Source organism: Capsicum annuum, chromosome 7 (genome assembly GCF_002878395.1).
Source record: "Capsicum annuum cultivar UCD-10X-F1 chromosome 7, UCD10Xv1.1, whole genome shotgun sequence".
Taxonomy (NCBI): Eukaryota; Viridiplantae; Streptophyta; class Magnoliopsida; order Solanales; family Solanaceae; genus Capsicum; species Capsicum annuum.
The window spans coordinates 211,153,821-211,176,564 of NC_061117.1; the positions used below are offsets into that span (position 1 = coordinate 211,153,821).

General features: G+C 35.2%; 1 protein-coding gene across 1 annotated transcript; it reads right to left on the reverse strand.

Annotated features, from left to right (window-relative positions):
• Positions 1–6,262: 6,262 nt before the first annotated feature.
• On the reverse strand, positions 6,263–6,727 carry LOC107876808. Its single transcript, XM_016723654.2, has one exon. It carries the CDS (start codon positions 6,725–6,727, stop codon positions 6,263–6,265), a length of 465 nt encoding a protein of 154 aa, XP_016579140.2.
• Between the last annotated feature and the right edge of the window lie 16,017 nt (positions 6,728–22,744).

Here is a 22,744-nt window from a genome sequence, read left to right on the forward strand (position 1 = left end):
TCATAGGAGACGTAATAGAAGAGAAACCTGTAACAAAATAATTGTAGTAGCCTTCTAGACCCAAGAAACTTCTAATGCCAGGCAGAGAGATAGGTCTAGGCCAATTTCTTACAGCTTCAGTCTTTTGGGGATCAATACTAATACCTTCGGCTGAAACAACATGACCCAGAAAGGCTAGAGACCTTACCCAAAATTTACACTTACTGAATTTGGCGAACAACTGGTGATCTCTAAGAGTTTACAAGATAGTACTAAGGTGATCCACATGGTCATTCTCATTACAGCAGTACACAAGCATATCATCTATGAAGACAATGACAAATATATCGAGATATTGCTTGAATACTCAGTTCATAAGGTCCATAAAGTCTGTCAGGGCATTGGTTAGCCCGAAGGACATAATTAGCAACTAAAAGTGACCATAGTGGGTTTGGAAAGCTGTCTTTGGAATATCACATTCCATCACTTTAAGTTTATGATAGTCGGATCTAAGGTCTATCTTGGAGAAATAGCTTGCACCTTTCAACTGATCAAACAGGTCATCAATTCTCATAAGAGGATACTTATTTTTGATTGTGACCTTGTTAAGTTGACGATAGTCAATGCACATACGCAAAGAACTGTCTTTCTTTCGTACGAATAAAACAGGTGCGCCCCAAGAAGAAATACAGGGCCTAATGAAACCTTTATCTAAAAGATCTTTGAGTTTCTCTTTAAACTCCTTAAGCTTTGCAGGTGCCACACATTATGGCGGAATAAAAATGGGATGAGTGTCGGGAAGAAGGTCAATCCCAAATTCTATCACCCTTTTGGGAGGTACCCCTGTGAGATCTTCCGAAAAAACTTCTGGAAACTCATTAACAATATTAACTGACTGAATAGTTGGAGCCTCAGACATAGTGTCTCTGGCTCTAACTAGGTGATAGATGCAATCTTTGGATATTAGATTTCAGTCTTTGAGATAGGAGAAAAAATGACTCTTGGGAGATACCAAACTCCCGAACCACTCAAAAATCGGTTCATCAGGAAACTAAAACTTGACCACATGGGTACAACAGTCTATAGATGCATAACAACAATGAAGCCAATCCATACCCAGAATAATGTCAAAATCCACCATGTCTAACTTTATTAAATCTGTAAATATAACTCGATGAAGAATAGTAAAAGGACAATCTCTATACACTCTTTAGCAACAACTGACTCCCCTACTGGTGTAAAAACTAGGAATGGCTCAGAAATCTGTTCAAGACTCATTTTAAAATTCACAGCCACAAGTGGGGTCACATAAGAGAGATTTTACCCGAGGCCTAACAACATATAGACATCAAAGCAAAAGACATGGAGCATACTGGTAACAACATCAGGAGAGTCCTCTTACTCCTGATAGAATGGTAAGGCATAGAATCTATTCTGGCGCTAACCGCCAGTAGTACTAGATGAAGTGCCCTAAGTAGAGGCGGGACGGGATACAGGAGCTGGTTCACTAGTAGCTTGTGCCTAAGGTTGGGTATCTCTGTTCCCCTGTCTAGCATGTGGACAATCTCTAAGTCTGTGGCCCTACTTGCCATAACCAAAACAACCCCTCAAATCTATAAAGCACTCACCGATCCCTACTATACTTAGCATAAGAAGGATAGCGGGGCCTGTTACCAACACTGTTCTATGACCTAGACATAAAACACCTACCCCTTGATCCTTCTTTCCTCTAAGCGCAGGAGAACTAGCTGATAAAGACGCTGGCATAGACGGGCATCTCTGAAACTGAGGGCGGTTCCCTCCATGCAACCTAGGCTGGCTAAACTCATGCTGCTTAGATCTAGCCCTCTTATTACCCCTCACTCTATCTCTCTCTCAAATCTTATCCACCTTTATCTGTTGGGCATGCTTTATCAAGCTAGCCAAATCCATATCCCTATGCCATATCGCAGTGCTAAACTCCTTTAGTACCAACACAAAAACACCGGTCACGAACTTACTCATACTATCTCGGGTGTTAGAAATCAAGTTAGGAGCATACTTGGCCATGTGGTTGAACTTTAAGCAGTACTTCTTAACAGTCATGGAGCCCTGCCTCAAGTTCATAAACTCCTTAATATTTGCCTCCTTCATCTCAAATAGAAAGAACTTTCCTAAGAATGCATCTTGTAACACCTGCCAAGTCATAGGAGAAGCATTATAACCTCTACCCCTCCTCCATGATACAACCTAGTCATAAACATGCATCACTTCTGTGATCTTTATTACCTCCTCCAAGAACAATTGTGGGTCCTCATCTGCCTTAGACCCATAAAATTTTGGCGGATTCATCCATATAAAATCATAATTTCTAGCCGCAGCTACATTACCTCCCTGCTGAATAGCAACTGTGGCCTGGTTATTGGCTCGAACATTAGCGGTGATTGCTTAGGCTAATGCCTGAAAGGCTGCCTAAAACTCAATATGACACACCGTCTCATTCAAAGGATCAATAGGTGGGGGTAGCTCATCATCATTTCTGCGGGTATTCGCTCTTCGGAGTGGCATTTTCTAAAAATAGAAGAGCATGAATTATTAGATAGGAGGGAAACCTATAGACACGATAGAATCTGAAAGAAGAAAATACTTTTTCCTAAAATCTCTTATAGCCTCTTGCTCATAGATGTTGAACGCTATACACCGATGATCAAGACTCTACTCAATGCGGCTTGTTAGACTACCTAGGACTCCTTAAAACCTTAGGCTTTGATATCAAGTTTGTAACGACCCAAAATTGCCTCCCGGGATGTCACACGGTGCTCAAGGCTACAAGAAGCCCCAAGCTAACCCTTTGAGCCTTTTTCAACCAATGATACCCATCTCAAGATGAAATAATTAAAACACTAGCATAGTCATATCATATGAAGAGGAATACAGTGAAAATACTCGGTCCAAACGACCATAATACAGCAATTCCCAACACAATCACAATCTGACAACTAGTCTGACAAAGCCTCTACTAATCCATAAACTAGAGAGCCGTTAGGACAGGTCACCAACTGACTCGAAATCAATTAAAGGTGATAACATAGGATCTCAAATGATAAAATATCTGAAGATAGGTCCTCGAACCATGAGGACTTACCACAGTAGAAATATAGACAGAGGTACTCTGAAGTCACTGATGAGGCTAGGACTGAGCACCTAACCCTACATTATAAGACAATGTAGCACATAGATGTATATGTGGATCAGTACTTGGAAATGTACTGAGTATATGGGGCTGCATGCATTTATATAAAACAACATTAATGCTCTTCCATCAAATCATACATACAATAAGTAATGACTCACATATCTTGAATAAATATCAAATGTAAAGCTCATGAATCATGTAAAATAGAGCATGTAACATAAATCATGTGAGTCATCATAGTTTAACTTTGAAATCGATAATATTCTCTTATTCAAACTACCCATAGGCTAAAGGAAACTTTAAACAATACTTTTAACTCATTCATATGCCTCACGGAGAGTAAACCTTCTTTAATGCTCAAGAACTCATATCTCTTTTGAACTCAAGTACTTGAAATTTGGAAACATATAACTTTGAAACATACTTGAAGGTATTTCATTCACTTTAAGGAAAATACTCATATCAAGAGAAAATGCTTTAGTCGTAAGAAATAATTTATCTCAAAGCTTTAGTTTTAAGGAAGGTTCTCTTTAGCCGACATAAACTATGCGAGCTACATGGATTCCAACATTTTGTCCTCCTAAGGAAGATACCCCACATTGGGGAGGAGCATCATACTCTTTCCAGGGAGTATAACCTTAATTCAGTGATCACTTATCTCGTCCTCGGGCCTAATATCTCTGCCTTAGGCCCCATAATCATCTCAACCTTGGGCCCAACCTATGCTGGCATGTAGTTCTGTGGTAAGAAACCATAGTAACCTATCCAACTTGGTTCTAAATACTACTCCCTTTTAGTTTATCTCACTTATCTCATGAAAATACACTTTAAAATAATCACATAGTTCATCAAGGACCCAATAACCAAATCTGTAATCTTATGTAGAGAAGTGGATTTTAGAACTCTATGACCATTAGGTCAAACATTTCTCAATAATCTTAGAATACTCAAATCATGGGTGCTTATAGCACAATAGTTCATAAAATCTCAAGTCTCAAGTTGGGCTTAATAAGCCATAATTCAATCTCTAGTTAAAACACATCAAAAGCATAAGAGATAGCATATAGATTCATAACTCATGTAGAAATCTAGAAATTTCAGCAATTTATCTCAAAATCTAAACATACTCATATGCTTCAACATCTCAAAATTTCAACCATTAAGTTCTCAAGGATTAAAATCATGGGGTATAGACCCAGCTGCAGTTTCTCAAGAAAATATGTGAAAATCATGCCATTAGACTCTCAATTCATGGAAACATCAAAATATTACAATCAATAATAATGGGAGAAAAATCCTAATTCAAATTCATGTAAAATCTCATAGATTTCAGAAAATCATAGTTTAAATAAACCTTTGGGCACAAGGGTGAAATGATTACCCTTGTTCAAAATCCCACATAACTTAGATTATGAAATTGGATGAACAAACTTGCTCTAAACTCTTCTTATCACTCTTGAGAGAGGGTTCTTGCAACCCTTGAACTTGGGGAACTCAAATCTCAACTCAATTTGAAGAATCTATGGTGAGTTTTTGGATTTCTTAGAGAAGGGTTTTAGATTTGATCTTGAGGGAGAAACCCTAGTTCTCTTGTGTCTTGGATGATGAATGAAGACCTTTGCTTCACTTGGAATATATATGATTGATAAAAGAGTGGAAAGAAGAAAATTTCCCTTCTTAAAATGAGTTAAAAACGCTGAACAGGGTCTGCGACGGTCCATCACAAGCCTGACGGTCCGTCGGGTCGTCCGTCGCACGTTGGCCAAAAGATGATCACACTGCCTTAATGCGATGGTCCATCACAAGTCTTTTAGTTTTTCCGATTGTCCGTCGCATGTTGTCCAAAAGAAGTCCACACTACCTGAGCATGACGGTCCCAACAGTTGTCCGTCGTAGCCTTAGCAGTCCATCACTTTGGCCATCGCACTTGGGCCAGAAAAGGTAGTTACTGCCTTGGTTGAGGCGGTCCAAGCGATGGTCCGTCGCAGACTCGATGGTCCATCGGATCATCCGTTGCACCTGGGCAGCTCCGACAAGTTTTAGTAAAACAGCCATAACTTCTAACCCCGATATCAGATTTGGACGAAATTGGTATCGTTGGAAAGATAATTCAATTCTCTACATGAAAAATAGTCAAATTTAAGAAAATTCTATATGTTTTAAATACCAATCACTTGGAAAGTCACTTACCAATCTTTTAGGGCCTGAATTACACTTCACTTGATATGCTCTAAGGCTCAGACCATGAGGGAACTTTCCGGGGTCTTACAATATCCTATTTAAGTTAATAAGAATTAGACGTTAGTGCCATAAGTATGTTTCACTGAATTCCAAAATACATTTTCTTATATGTGATTGATCAGTCTATTTAAGTTCCATTTTTCGTAGCATATCATGGCAAACATCAAATACAAACAAATCATCTATTTTAGGAGAACAAATAATAAAATGCTTATTAAACTTAATAATTGCACAATTATTAGCAAAACAAACATTGTAACCAACATCCATTATTTTTGAAACCGAAAGAAAATTCCTTCTTATAGAAGGTACGTAAATAACATTATACAGTCTTAAAAGTCCAAAACTACTAAACGAAATAGAAATATTTCCTATAGCTAAGGCTAGTGCTGGTTTTCCATTTTCTTGAAACACGTTTAGTTAATTTTCTCTTAGGCGTCGTGTTTCCTGAAACCCCTGCAAGGATGTGCAGATATGATTAGTGGCTCCCGAATCTATAGCTCAAAATTGGGTAGAAACAACCGCTAAACATGTTTCAACAACATATGAAAAAGATGTACCTTGTTTCTGCATCTTAACTATGTAGATGGGACACTGTTTCTTATAATGACCAGGTTGCTTGCAATGATAGCATTTTTCCTTAGGCTTAGCCATACCACCATCAGCACCAGAAACTTTATAAGGTTTCTTTTTCTTTTTATTTTTGCCTTTCAGCTTACAAGTCGAAGACAAAGGTTTGTCAACCATCAACGCCACAGGAGAAGCTTATTGCTTAATGATAGATTCTACCACTTTTAGCTTATTCAATAGATTGCTTAATTGAATCTGCTGAAAATGGTCTGAAAGATTCTGTAGGACCATCTCAACCTAAGACTCCTTATCAATAACCGTACCAAGAACTTCTAGGTCGTTCAATAGACTCATCATGTTGAGAACATATTCCCTTATCGAAGTTCCTTCAACCATTTTCGTGGTCAAAAGAGCTTTCTTGGCCTTCTTCTTTGAAGCACGATTTTGCTTACCAAATATCTCTTTGAGAGATTCATTCATATCATAAGCAGTAGTCATGGAATTATGTTTATGATGCAACATATTTGCCATAGAGGCAAGAATGTAGCATCTTGTCATCTCGTCAGTCTTGACCCACTTATCGTAGGCTTTAATCTCATCATCAGTGGGTTCATTCGACTTAACAGGACATTCCCCAACCATCACAAATTTAAAGTCTTCAGCAGTAAGAACAATATCCAAATTATGTTTCCAGTCCACATAGTTAGGGCCTTCTAATTTTTTTTTATTCAGGATAGAAGTTAAGGGATTGAATGAAGACATGGTTAGTCTGTTATATAGTCAAATTAAAATAGATTATTATACATACTGTAGAATAATAAAATTCTTTAAAATCATATCACACATATAACCATGCACATAAACAGTTAGAATCGTAAGGGAAACTTAACCATTTTAGCAAATATACATGTAATGACAGATATTTTATCTCTTAAATGAAACAGAACCAACTCAGTTGGAGATTCAACTGTTGATTTTAGTTAGATAAATATCACATTTCATAAGTCTCTATACCATTGAACCAATATGTAACTTAATTGGAAAGTTAATATAAGTCATCAGAAACAAGAGACTATAAGACAGTATTACAATATACAAGTTTATCAGATGGGGAAGCTGACCGATGTCAACATGTAAACTCACATTATGTACTATTATTAACCACTGTAAATCATAAGGTAAGATCCCTATCACCATTGGTTTGCAAAAAATAATTATTTTAGAATTTTTAATTTTTTCAAAAACATAAAAACGCCCAAAAGCTCATCAAAATGACCCCGAATGGCAAAAAGAAGTCCTGGATCATAGTACACTATGTGTATTGTTCAGTGGGTCATTTTCAATAAACGTACCAAATTTCAAGTCATTCAGAGTTTGTCAAAAAACTAAAAAACTCCAAAACCGACCAAATCGACAATTATGACCGAGCTATTGTAAGGGACAGTAGAGTTGCCTGCACTGCTTGGCCTTACTGGTACTTTTCATACAGTGAGTAACGACTATAGTTAGTCGTAGTCGAGACTCATCATCTTTTTCAATTAATCTACAAAACTAATTTTTGCAAGACTATGCAAAATTCTTATGCTTCCTTGATGATAAACTTAAATTCTGTTGGAATCAGTAACATCATCAAAAACATGAAAAATAGCCAGCAACAATATGATATCAAAAACATGAAAAGCAACCAGCAACAACATAATTTATATAATTATTATCCAAAATATGTACAACAAATCATGTAATTTCTTTTACATTATCTAGCATATGTAAGAAGACTACCGGTACCAATTATTAGAACATGCACAGCGGAAGCAATAATTATATAGGAACAATAACTTACATATATCCAGATAACATAACCAAAATGAAAATAAAAAAACTTACCTCTTAAAGCCTTCACACAGTTCTTTCAACACCTTTGTTAGAGTGCATGCCCTACCAATTTTAATATTTTACTCTACTTAGTTGCCTATCTGTGGAACATGTAAGATAATGTGGTTCACAGAAATAAAACTTGAACATAGTATTTTTACATAAAAAATACTCGGCTCAAGAAAGGTTTAAAAAAATGACCTGTACCTCTACAAGATATAACCCCAACTTCACTATAACTCTTGAGCCTCAACAATCAACAAATTACAAGACTTCTTGTAATCTAGAAATTAAAAATTCTAACTCCTACTTCTATAAAAAACTAATCTTCCCAAGATAAGTGTTCCTAAGTCTTTGAGTTCCCCAACTTGAAGACGTTAATCCTAACTCAGTTTATACTTCACTGTGACTAGAGATTACAACTTAATATGAATCAATGACCAACCTATTACACAAAGTCTATGACTCTAAGTAAAGGACCAGTTTGGTCCACTAGCTTCTTCAAGTGGTAGAACATGTTTGCTAATTGTTGACTTTTTTTTAGTGCATGAGTGAAACACTTAAATGTCATTTGTTTTATTTAAGCCAACTCCTGATGGAGTCCTTTAGTTGATGTACTCGCCTATCTTCAATAGGACTACCAGGTAGTATCACTCCGTCTTTGCTGTTGTCTCTCTCTCCTTATTTGAATAGGACTCTTCTTTTCTATCTCATAGTCTATGCAGGACTTCTTAATCAACTCAACTTTTAGATGTTGCACTTATCCTATTCTTCGCATCTACTTCAACTAATGTGATAAGTGTTGAAAGCATGTTACTTATCCACTCGTATTTTTATGCAGTGTCATCTTATCAGTAGTCTTGCTTGTAACTTGTTCACTTGTATAGAACAACTTGCACAACATGTTTTATTCATATGTCCATCATCAAAACTTCACATTCCCTAACAAATTCCTATTTTTTGATGATGACAAACTTAGCAGCACATCATCCATACATCATCCATTTTTAAAATCCTGACACACTCAATAAAAGATTAAAATAGAGAATTATAGAATGAAACAGGTTAGTCATTGAGTTATAAGCATTGTATAATCTATTATTCCTCCTTTTGGCATCATTGAAAAGCTGGCTCCAACAAGTGATAACTGTTTAATAATTCATGGCCACTAGGGCTATTACTAAAACAATCAAAAATCAGAGCAAAAGAACAACAATGCATTACGAAAAAATAGAAGAAGAACATATTAAGAAAAAAGGTCCATTTCATTCATAGAACAAGATACAATTATCATAACCCATTAATAGAAAAAAAAGAAACAACATAGACCAAGAGACAACAAGGAAAATATGCCTAAGGCACTAAGAAGGGGCTTAAGTGGATGAGGAGGAGGAGATAAGAAAGGTCAGCTTCCTAATAACATCAACATTCTCAGCTCTTTCCTTTTCTAAAGTGGTTTTGAGATAAGTAATTTGAGCTTGAATAACCCTTTTCTCATCCTCATGAGCAGCCTAAGCAGCCTCTAACGCAACTTGAGTAACCTCTACCTCAGCCTATTTTATAGCAAGGACATTTCTCAACCTTTGTATATAGTTATCAGCACTCCTCAGAGAAACAGGTAACATCATGTCGTTCACATTCCCTATGATATCCTTGGTAGTCTATGAAAACCACACTTGGGCAGATACCTCAAACTCCTTAAACATAGGTGTGAGACAAAATTCATAAAGGAGGGCATGTCCATTCTCTTCCTTAAGAAGAACCTTCGTATATGCTTCAATATGAGTTGAGGAAAATTAATTTTCACCTCAGTGTCCAACAGTTCCATAAGAGTAAGGTCAAGAAAACTAACCATAATTCTACTGGCCTTCCTAGGGATAATCATCTTATGCACTACATCAAAATAGAGTTGGTGGAGTGGAGACATCTCCCTCTTAAGAAGTATTCTATGAGTGATCAGGTAAGGATTTCCATAGAGCTTTATACATATGTCAAGAACATAGGCAAGATTGTCAAGAGGTGGACAAGTACCTTTGACATAGTGACCTCACCCCCAGAAGAAATATGCAAAATCCTAGCAATATCAGCAATAAAAAGGTTCATTGTAACCTTTTGAACAAAAGTTGAAATTATCTCACCAATGACCACCCTATTTGTGTAGAACTCATACACTTCAGTTTTGGCAAATCTTCTCTGAAGGTCACCCTGAAGGAATAGGTGTAACCTTCCTTGAAACTCTAATTTTCCCAACAAAGCCTGCATATCAACACCCCCAAAACCACTAATGACCCTCCCTCTATCTAATTTTTGCTTTTGAAAGTCAAGATGGTGTTTCTCAAGAGTGTCCTAATGTGAGGATCGTTTTGAAACCTCAAAATTAGGATATAACTCAGTAGTAGCATCCAGAGGGGGCTCATAATAAGATGAGTCAGAAGGAACAGGTTTGTTTACCTATTTATTTGGATGAGAAGTGGACCTTGGAGGATTAACTTTGGAGGATGAGGAGTCTTTAACAGTAGGGTTGGATTTAGAAGAAGAGGAAGCCTTTTAAGTGTTTTTAGATGATGATTTATGAGACAAGGAGGGTTTTGAGACTTTAGCAATGATTGTCTTCTTCTTTCTTTTTAATCGAAGAAGAATATCAGGAGGTGAATCATGAGGAGGTGGAGAAGCAGATATATCAATATGTTTTCTTTTACTGGCTTTAAGTGCCTCTTCCAAGGAAGCAAATTCCTGTTGCTTTTTACCCCTAGTATGAAGAGTACGAGGAGTTGGAACAGTAGGGAAGGATTTTAATGAGGCATTGTCATCAACTTCGATGGTGGTTGAAGATTGGTTTTTTGTTTAGTATTAGTTTTGGACCTTCTAGGAATTAGTTCAGCAATAGGAATATCATCACGGTCAAGAATCTAAAGAGGAATCAGAGGTGGTAGTGAGGGTTCAGATGATGGTGATGGATTTGAAGAAAAATTGGTAAAGGGGTTTTTAGGTTCTTTAAAACTGCAAAATCTGACAGTTTGATAGAAATTAGGGGTGGAATGAGTGGGGGTAAGGTAATGTTTAGATGAAGTATAATGGCAATAGAGGGAGTAGATTCTGTAGAGGAAGAGGGTGAGGAAGATGCTATTGAAAAAAAATTTGTTGTGATTTTACAGAAGTTAAAGAAAGAGTGAAGAGTAAAGAGTAAAGAAAGGGAGGAAGCATATTTAAGAAGGAAAGAAAGAAGATGAAACATAATGTGAAGTGTATGTGGTGGAAGAAACGTATTGATTAAGGGGTTCAGTTCTGATGGGAAAGGTCTGGCAGCCTTTTTGAAGGAGAATGACTTTTGAGTTTTGGCGATTTAAGTCTAACATAAAGAAACATGTAGACAACCTACTTCTCTTTATGATATAATGGGCAAGCAATAATCATACCTGAGTTCTGAATAAACAATGGACAAAATTAGCTTGATGCTCCAGTATTTCTGCAAAATCAACACATAGCTAAGTTAATTTACCCTAAAATCTTGGAAATAGTATATACAATTAAATGTGTAAGAATGAATTAATCAACAATCACTTAAGAGCAGCTTTATTTTAGTCAATCATTGAGGGAGTTTTATACAATTTTAATCATCCCCAAGGATAACCTATTTTTTTCAAAGTGTTCTCTACTCAAAGCCTTAGTGAATATGTCAGTATTTTTTTTCTCAATAGAACAAAACATAATTGATATATGACCTTTTTCAACATTATCTCTAAGAAAGTGATGCCTAATATCAATATGCTTAGTTCTTTTATGTTGAACAGGATTTTTGGCTATGTTGATGGAACTTTTATTATCACAAAAAAAAGGAACACATCCAACATCTATTCATAAATCCATAAGTTGTTGCTTAATACATAATAATTGGGAACAACAAGATCCTGCAGCAACATATTTAGCTTCAGCAGTAGACAAGGCTACTGAATTTTGCTTCTTGGTGGACCAGGTAATTAAACATGATCCAAGGAATTGTACCATGCCTGTGGTACTCTTTCTGTCAACCAAATATCCTGTATAGTCAGCATCAGAATATCCAACCAAGTTGAAATTACTACCTTTTGGGTACTATAATCCAAGATCACTGGTACCTTTGAGATATCTAAAGATCCTTTTTATAGACTTTAGATGAGACTCTTTAGGATTTCCTTGAAATCTAGAATATAATTCTATATTGAATACAATATCAGGCCTGCTTGCTGTAAAATATAGCAATGGCCCAATAATTCCTCACCCTATCATCCCTTTGTATATCTTTTGCTCTATATCAGGACTTGTTTTATCCCTCTATATTAGAGTGCTAATTTCTATTTGGTTTTTCCATGGATAATTTCTTGAGAAGTTCTTTTACATACTTATGCTGATGGATCATTGTTCTAGATCATGTCTGTCTTATTTGCAATCCCAAGAAGTAGTTTAGCTCCCCCATCATGCTCATCCTAAATTCACAGCTCATGAGTTTGGCAAAATCATGATTCATGTTCATTTTTGTAGAGCCAAAAATAATGTCATCTACATACACTTTCACAACCAATAAATCTTTTTCATCAGTTTTAAGAAAAGAGTGTTGTCAATTTTACCTCTAGTATATCCATGCTCCAGTAGAAACTTTGACAATCTCTCATACCAAGCTCTAGAAGCTTGTTTCAACCCATACAAGGCCTTATCCAGTTTATACACACGATCAAGAAACTCCTTGCTTCAAACCCTGGAGGTTTCTTAACATATACTTCCTCTTTGAGAATGTCATTCAAGAATGCACTCTTAACATTTATTTGATATAGAATAAACTCCATGTAGGCAGAAAATGCAATAAGTAATCTAATAGCTTCAATTTTGGCTACATGAGCAAAAGTCTCATCAAAATCTATGCCTTCTTCTTGATTATATCCTTGGACCACCAATCTTGCCTTATTCCATGTAACTGTTCCATGATCATCAACTTTATTTTTATACACCCACTTAATCCCAATTAATGTTCTATCTTTTGGAAGAGGAACTAAGTGTCATACTTTGCTTCTCTCAAACTGATTCAACTCTTCCTGCATGGGTATAATCCAATCAGTATCAAGTAATACCTCAGTTACCTTCTTTGGCTCAATCCCTAATAGGAATGCCTTGAAGGCACATATACTTCTTAATCCAGACCTTGTAGTGATCCCAGAAGTGAGATCAGTGAGAACATTCTTAATAGGATGTGATCCTTGATACTTGTAGCCTTTAGGGACCAAGGCTAGTGAGCTACTAGGATCACTACTAATGTTCTAAGCTGGGGTAGTTGGTGGCTCAGTTCCCCTGTCATTGTGCCTCCAGATTCAGTTTCCCTTGATGAAGTGTCTCCATGTTTGGTAGTTCCAGTCAATGAACAGGGTTGTGTAACCTATTGGTCAGAGTTACTTCCTTCCTGCAGGTTAGTCTTAACATAGGATTCATCAAAAACTACATGCATGCTTTCTTCAACACAGTTTGTTCTAATGTTTAGAACCCTATAATCCTTACTATAAAGTGAGTAACCTAATAAGATTCCCTCATTACTTTTCATCAAATTTTCCCAGATTATCCTTTCTATTATTATGTATGAAACATTTACAACCAAAGGTTCTAAAATGAGAAATGTTTGGCTTTCTTTCTTTTAGTAATTCATAGGGAGTCTTCTCTAAAATAGGTCTGATCATGCACCTATTTATGATATATACAGCAGTACTTATTTCCTCAACCTAAAGGTTTTTAGCAATATTTGTTGCAAGAATCATTGTTCTAGCCATATCTTCTAAGGTTCTATTCTTCCTTTTCACCACTCCATTTTGTTGTGGTGTTCAAGAAGCAGAGAAGTTATGATCTATACCATTTTCTGAAAAAAATTGTAAGAACTTGACATTCTCAAATTCTGTACCATGGTCAGATCTTATGGAAACTAATGAAGTGCCCAGTTTCTTTTCAATTCTCTTGATAAAAATTGTAAAGGCATCAAAGGCAACTTCTTTAGAGGCTAGAAACAAAGTCCAGGTGAACCGGGAATAATCATCAACAATTACAAAAACATACCTTTTTCCACCTCTGCTTTGAAGTCTCATTGGTCCATACAGATCTATATGAACCAGGTCAAGGCACTTGGTAGTGCTAACATGGTTCTTTGACTTAAAAAAAGATCTTACCTGCTTCCCCCTTACACAAGCACTACATAACTTTTTCTCTTTAAACTTGGGCTTGGGTAATCTTGATACCATATCTTTGGAGGAAAGTGTGTTTAGTTTCTTCAAACTTCCATGTCTAAGTCTTCTGTGCCAAAGGAGGGGATCATTTTCAATTGTATTTCGACAAGTCAACTCCGACCTTGCTATTGCCATTATGTCAGCTTTATACACATTTCTATATCTTCTAGCAGTGAGCATAAGCTCCTTGGTGTCCATTTTCTTAACTTTGACACCTGTAGACATGAAAATAACTTTAATACCTTTATCACACAGCTGTGAAATGCTCAGTAGGTTTTACTTCAATCCTTCTATAAGATAGACATCTTTCAATGCTCTTGACTCAGATGAGCAAATTTTTCCAACTCCAGTAATGATTCTCTTTTTTCCATCACAAAAATAAATTCCTCCTCCATTGATTTTTTAGAGTGAAAGGGAACTTTTTCTTATCACCAATCATGTGTCTTGAGAAAGCACTGTCCAAGTACTAATGCCTTTTGCTTCCATTCACTTTCTCCTGCAAAAGAAATCAATGGTTAGACTTAGGAAGCCAGAGAAGCCTGTATCCTATTTTATGAGTAAAAGGATGAATCAAATTTCTTCTAGTCCATGTGGCAACATGTAGTGCAACCTATTTCTCTGACCTGAACTAGTTCTTTTCTTTTTGGTCTGAGGGAATTTATTTTCCAGGTTTTGATTGTTTAATATACTTTTAGAAGCTACTGGACATTCAGTGGTTGGATGTCCAGGGTTTCCACAGATATAACATAAATTTTTAGGATCAGCACTACCTTTATGGAATCCCAATCCCGCCTTTGCATTGTGACTTCTTTCACTTAATTTATGAATAATTCTTGATAAATTTGTCCACCTACTAGCTCTTTCAAGATCAAGTTTCAGTATAGAGATTTCTTGACTCAATTTTTTTATCATGTCAATTGCATTACTACACTCTAGTTTACACTTTTCTAGTTCAAGTTCAACACTTTCTTATTCTTTACTCATGGTTTTTTTTTTTCATTTTTAGTGAGAGATAATTTAAGGATTTTAGACTTAAGATCAATATTAGAAGAATAAAGTTCTGCAATCTATTTCTTGAGAGTGCAATTTTCATTGTCAACTGTAACTTTATAGGCCTTTAATTCAATGAGATCAAATTTAAGGCTTACAAAACTGTTGAATAGCTCATCCCTATCAGAAGTCAATTCTTGGAAATCATCAATTAGTGCACTCATCAAGGAAACAAGTTTTGATTTAGAAAACAAGTGTATCTTTTCTTTAAGTTCAAGTATGCTTACCTCAATAGCATCATCTTCTTGATCTAAGTCTGAATCACTAAGTGCTTTAAATGCAGTTTCATCAGTTTATCATCATCTGAGTCAGACCCTCAGGCTTCTATCATTGCATGTTCTTAGTTTCTTTTTGCCTTTTCTTTTAGTTTCTTTTCAGCCCTTTCCTTTTTCCACTCTATTTCCCAGACTGGATAGTCTCTGATCTGATGATCAATCTTACCACACTTGTAGCATTCATTTGGATTGTCATTTGAATGCTTCTTGCCACTTGTTCCTTTCTTCGTTTTGAAGAATTTGTTGAAGTTCTTGGTTATGAAGGCAATTTGTTCCTTATCAAGTTCAAATTAATCATCACTATCAGAAGCCTTCAATGCCAAGATTTTCTTAGGAACATCATGTTCTTTGGTTCCATCAACTTCCATTTCATAAGTTATCAAATTTCCAACTATTTCATCCAAGGACATGCCTGTAAGATCCTTATTAGCCTCCCTAATTGTAGTTACCTTAATATTCTATTTTGTTTTTGGCAGTACCCTTAGTACCTTTTCAATTTGTTCCTCCTCAGTGATGACTTTGTCGAAGGAAGTCAACTTATTTGTTAAGTTTGCAAGCCTTGTCATCATCTCATGTAGGGATTCATTTTCATTCATCTTGAATGTCTCATACTCAGTAAAGAGAAGGGAAATTCTGAATTTCCTTATTTGAGAGGTACCCTCATGTGCATTTACCAATGCATCCCAAATTGCTTAACAGTAGTACAAGTTAAAACTCTGTTGTATTCAACAGGTCCTAATCAATAGACTAGGATATTCTTAGATTTTGTAGTTTTCCTTACAGCCACAAAGTCATCAACAGTAAATTCACTCCTTACCTTTCTGACTTGTTCACCATCAACCATCTTTATTCGAATGGTAGGACCATCAGTAATCCTATCCCATAATTCAGAGTCTTCACCTTGGATGAACATCTTCATCCTTGCTTTCCACCAGATAAAGTGAGAGTCATCAAAGAGTGGAGGTCTAATGGTTGACTGACCTTCACTATGACTAGTAGGAGGTGCAGAATTCATCATTGTGATCTTTTCTTAGGTGCTAGCCTTATTTAAGACAACCTCGCTTTGATACCACTTGTTAGAGTGTGTGCCCTACCAATTTTAATATTTTACTCTACTTAGTTGTATATCTATGGAATGATAACGTGATTTATTGAAGTAAAACTTGAAGATAGTATTTTACGTGGAAAACACCTGGCTCAAGAAAGGTGTAAAAGACCACGAGCTGTACCTCTACAGGATTTAACTACAACTTCACTATAACTCTTGAGCCTCAACAATCAACAAATTACAAAACTTCTTGTAAAGTAGGAATTAAAACTTCTAACTCCTACTTCTACAAAACACTAATCTTCCCAAGATAATTGTTGCCAAGTCTTCGAGTTCCCCAACTTGAAGAAGTTAATCTTAACTCAGTTTATACTTCACTGAGACTAGAGATTACAACTCAATATGACTCAATGACAAACCTATTACACAAAGTCTATGACTCTAAGTAAAGGACCAGGTTACTCTACTAGCTTCTTCAAGTTGTAGAACTGGTTTGCGGATTATTGACTATCTTTTTCAGTGCATGAGTGAAACACTTGAATGTCATTTGTTGTATTTATACCAACTCCTGATGGAGTCCTTTAGTTGATATACTCGTCTATCTTCAATAGGACTTCCAGGTAGCTTCACTCCATCTTTGCTGTTGTCTCTCTCTCCTTACTTGAATAGGACTTTTCTTTTCTATCTCATAGTCTATGCAGGACTTCTTAGTCAACTCGACTTCTAGATGCTACACTTATCCTCTCCTTTGTATCTACTTCAGCTAATGTGATAAGTGTTGAAAGCATGTTACTTATCCACTCCTATTTTTACGCAGTGTCATCTTATCAGTAGTCTTGCCTGTAACTTATTCAACTTCCTGATTAACCTTTTTTAATCAATACTTTTATGGGCAAGCGACTTATTTTTACTGAAAAAGGATTATCTTACTTTACGGAAAAAGACTCCCTTATTTATCCCAATCTTCCCTTGTAGAATGAAAGGGAAAAGATATTTATCCATTATCTCTACCTTAATGGCACTAAATGGGCAAAGTATTTTTTTATTAATTAGCCCTAATAATGGCAAAATGTTTTCAGCCCTTTTAATGGTATTAAAAACCCAGTTTATTGATATTAAAGACACTTTATATAGAAGACAAGTAATATTACTTCTTCTAAAAATAACCTTTTTTCTTTTCAAAATTGATTAGTTAATCAGGTATAGTAGGGACCGCAAATTTATTAACTGAGGCTTCCAATTACGATATTAATTTGGTAATGAATGAATTATCATATCATAATAAATTATAAATTATTCCACTAAAAATATGTAATTGCACTCCTCGATTTAATTTCAAAATCTACCACTACATCTTATTTAACTCCCCATGTTAGAATTACCGACACCGATCAATTAAATTAAATTCTCTGAAAAATTTAACTCATTGATTAATTTAATCCTTTATTTATAATGCTTAACTTATTTCACATGATGGATATAAAATCCACCTCCAGGATTTTCACGTGAAAACTTATAAGCAACCATAAAGGGGTGTCTTCTATCTCATGTCCGAGATATGGTTCTATCAACTAATTAATATTTCACTAAGTGATTCGTCATCATCCAACCTATCAGGAATATGTTGACTCACAAAAGAGTTTCGCCTTTTAATAGATTAAAACAACAAAACAAACCACATTGATCATAATAATATATCAAGATTAAGAGTATAAGTACATGTAATGGACTAGAGAAATCGTTTATTAATATTCAGAACAAACGAATATCTCTAATTGGTCCGTTCAATACATACGAAATATACTAGCACAAGAAGTTGGAATATTATCACTCCCATAATTAAGATCAAATTATATTTAATCTTGTGTTGTAATCATCAAGATGTTTGTCCTACCTCATCTTTGATTGTCAATGTTAATTTATTACTTATAAGAACCGACAATTTTAATCTTTCATGCATGAGTTAAAATACTCCATACACAAATTGTCTACTATATAAGCAAAGGACACGCATGTTAACACAATGATCTATTCAAATAATGATTTTATTACTATAATAAATAGTCTTTGCATGAGATGAAAATATAATACTATAACACAAGTTACATGGTTAATAGTATATCCTAACAGGATTATCACATGAAAAACTCTGGTATATCTTGTGTGATTGAGGGTTTTGTCAATGGATTGATTTGTCTTGTAAATGACGCAAAAGAATTGTTCCTATGGAACCCAGCAATAAGAAAGTATAAGAAGTTTCTTGATTTTAGAACTAAATTGAAGGATGGTGGTCATTGCAAATATGGTGTTGGATATGATGATATTCATGATGATTATAAGGTAGTGTGTATTTTTTTTGTTACTTGTTATCCACATAACTTTCAAGAGATCAATATCTATAGCCTAAAGGACGATTCTCGGCGAACAATACATTATTCTCGAAGAGTGGCGTGGTTAATTGGCTCAAGTAAATTTGTGAATGGAAAGCTTTATTGGGCTACTAGTATTGATATAAAAAGCAATTTGAGCATAACCTCTTTTGATTTGAGTAATGAAAAATGGAGAAAGGTAGAGCGACCTTTTTATGGAGGAGAGGATAAATTTCTCGTGGTGGGAGTGTTGGAAAGTAATCTATCTATGACTTATAATAATTCGACTACTCACGTGGATGCGTGGGCTATGGAATATGAGAATAAAGAATCCCGAAGAAAGATTTTTACTATCAATTATTCTTTCTATCCTGTGGATTATTTATTTTCTCACTCTTTTTTTTTCTGTCAAAAAGAGGTGAATGTTTGCTTATGCTTCATGATAGAATCATGATATACAATCCAAAGGATAACGTAAGCAACTGTTTACATATTAATGAATTTGATTATGCTCTTTTGATGGGATTCTTTCCAATCCTAGTCGGTCCGCTTTCACAAAATGAATAAGGGACACTTCAAAATTATTGCAACAGTGTAAGTGATGATTTGTAGAGTTTGATTTTCTGTATTTTGCAAAGGGCATATTTTAAGGAGAACTTTACCAACATCTTCATGTGTGTTTTAATTTGACCTTTCCTTTCTACTATTTTCAGGAAATAATTTTTTTTCTCATTGTTGCTAATAGATAATTGAATTCTTTCGCTTTGTCCTTTTACTAGTTCAGTTATTTGGCCAAAGAAAGGTGTATCTTCTTTCACTTTAGTAATAACAATAATATTAGCAACAATGTGTTGAACTAATAACAGAAAGCAATAGAGGAAATATTTGATTGCTATGATTAAGGAATCAGATGGAAAAACTTGTGAACATAGAATTTTAGGAGAACTAATAATTATGTTTATATTTATTTATTTATTTCTCTCAAAAATAGATAAAAGAGAAAACCTTTAATCCAACGAAAAAGAGTGTTCAATAGTTTGACCCACATGTTGTGGGTTTCTCATTGTTAATTTGTATTCTGCAGCATTAATTGAGGAAACAATGAGATATGGGAATCGGGCCAAAGAAACTTATTGAATTTTATGAATCTTAATGAAGGAACAAAAGAAAGCCAAGAGAAATTGCAAGTGAAATCTATATCTATACTACCTTAAATCTATATCTATATCTATATCTATATCTATTCTATATTACCTTAAAACATCAACTAAAAAAACTTAATGTAAAATTACTAAAATATCCTTCTTATTAAGTTAAATACCCTAATTAAAAAAAATTAAAAAATCCTACCTATTAACAAACAACGCAATGCTTCAGCAACCCCAAAAGAAGCAACGGTTCAACACCTCCTTTAACACAAACGCATACTTCCAATCTTAAATCTCTCGGCGGCAAAAAAAAACATTCGAACAAACACGTCTCTTACTAGTGATGTTTTCTTCTTTGTAGCTGCATGTTTTTTAAACATGATGAATTATGGTGTTTTAACCATGAAAGAAATTACAATCATACAACACGGTCTTATTAATCGCAAAACTTTAGTAAATCGCCAAAAGTTATGTGGTGTTGATTCAAGGTGATGATTTTGAAGACATTGACGGGATCTTCTCAGTTGTGATGCGGTTTTAGGCCATCAACTTCTCATCAAGGTGAGTATGTGTTAATCAGACTATGATCTAGATTCACCGTATGTGTGTTACACGTGTAACATTTCAATTATTGAATTATCTATATTGATGTTCGAGCTTGATTATCTGGTGATTTTTGATCGTTGCTGTAGAATCATATTATGTGAAATTCCATTCAAGTTTTGGTCAATGCAAATTCTCTTCAGTTTTAACCCCCTTTATGCCCATTCACAAAATAATATCATTTGATAATATCAAAACAGTAGTACAATATTCTAAAATGAGTTTACCCAATAGAATATAGTACAATCTTCTGTAAAAGTTGAAAGTCGATGATTATCTTAGTGACCTGAACCTACAAATACATACAATGAAATGGAAATATAGTTAGATACATTTCATTTATATATTTGGAATTACACGAGAGAGAGAGAGAGAGAGAGAGAGAGCACTCGGTGAATTCGTCCAGTTTTTCTTCAAAAGATGCATTATTTAGTGCTGATTTGCTTTGGGAATGAAAGAAAGAAGAATATCTCCATTCCAAAGTACTCGGTGAATTTGGAATTACACGAGAGAGAGAGATCCTCTTTGTACATTTAAATAACATATGCCAGTAATTTATTTTGTCTGGCCAATTATAATTGTTGAATGCCATAAAATATTCTTGTGATTCTTCTTTTTGTTCCCTGCATTAAGTTGTTTTTCCATGTAAAAGTCACTCGAACATAGATTTAGCGATTAGTCACCTGACTAGATTCGTTATAAGAATTGTTAGTTTCTTCTAATTGAAGTTAAATTTCAATGATAAAACTGGAAGAAGCAGTGGTATTTAAGAGAATATTCTTACTTGACAATAATCACCTTTCTAATTATCTCAGGTCACTCTTTTAGTTGGTTCACTTTGAACAAAAATGTTTGTCCTCCTGAAAATGTTGATTATTTGGAGATTGTGGATATTTCGATTAATATAGAGCACTTCATACGATATGATGTATCTTCATATGGATTTTCTCTTAGATGGAAAGTTAGTCTTTGGGTAAATCTTTCTAGCATTATTGTCAAAATATGAACTTAGTGCAAAAGATGTGCTTTTTAGGTTTCTCTATCTTTTTTTTAAGGGAGGGGGTGTTTTAACTACTGTGTTGTTGACACATATGTGACTACCTGTTCCACTGATGTGTAGCACTAATTAGCTGTATATTGCTGAGTCAGCCATTTAAGGGGTTGAAAGTTGTTATAGGTTGTTAGACAATGTTTAGTTAGGTGCAATGCGGTGTCAAATAGAATATTCTAGAAGGAGGTAGTTATTAGATATTTTGTATATCTTTCATAGCCTATGTAAGGTATAATATCAGATTGTAACACGTGATTTTGATGATGAATAAAGCTTACAACTTCACTCTCTCATTTCTTCTTCCTTGTTCATGAATCATCAAGCTGTGCTACTTAATTTTCACATGGTATCAAAGCCAGGTTGGCTGATACAGAGAGCACTTTGATTTTTCTGCAAGTTTGATTGATTTTATAGCTGCACCCAAAATTGATCAAAGTGATCCTCTCTTCGTTGGTGCTTCAGATAGTTCAAGTTCTGTACTCATTCCAATCAAATTGACTGGTTCAGAAAACTATAGTCTTTGGAGTCGATCCATGCGAATTGCTCTCTTAGGGAAGAGAACGTATGGCTTTGTCACTGGATCTTGCAACAAGGAGTTATACAGAGAAGAATTTCATGATCAGTAGGAAACATGTAATGCGATTGTCCTTTCATGGATCATGAATACGGTGAGTGAAAGCTTACTATCTGGGATCGTGTATGCTACAAATGCTTGTGCAGTCTGGAATAATTTGAAGGAGAGATATGACAAAGTGAATCGTGTGCGTATATATCAATTGCATCGTGAAATCAATATGCATTCTCAAGGTTCTGATTCAATCTCAGCTTATTTTAATAAGTTGAAAACCTTGTGGAGTGAGTATGATGTTCTGGTTCCAAATCCTAGCTGTGATTGCCTTAAATCCAAAGAATACTCAGATCATATGTGTCAACTGAGACTTCTACAATTTTTGAGTGGCTTGAATGGGTCCTACGATCAAGCTAGGAGACAGATCTTACTTAAGGGAGTAACTGCAACTCTCAATCAAGCTTATTCCATGCTCATAGAGGATGAGATACAACACTTAGTTGTACACGACAGATCAGAACCTCTTGCTATGCAAGTGAATCGCAATTATGGTTATGAG

Excerpts from the sequence above, each read along its gene's own strand:
- LOC107876808 (XM_016723654.2), bottom strand. The coding sequence starts at position 6,727 with ATGTCTTCATTCAATCCCTTAACTTCTATCCTGAATAAAAAAAAATTA.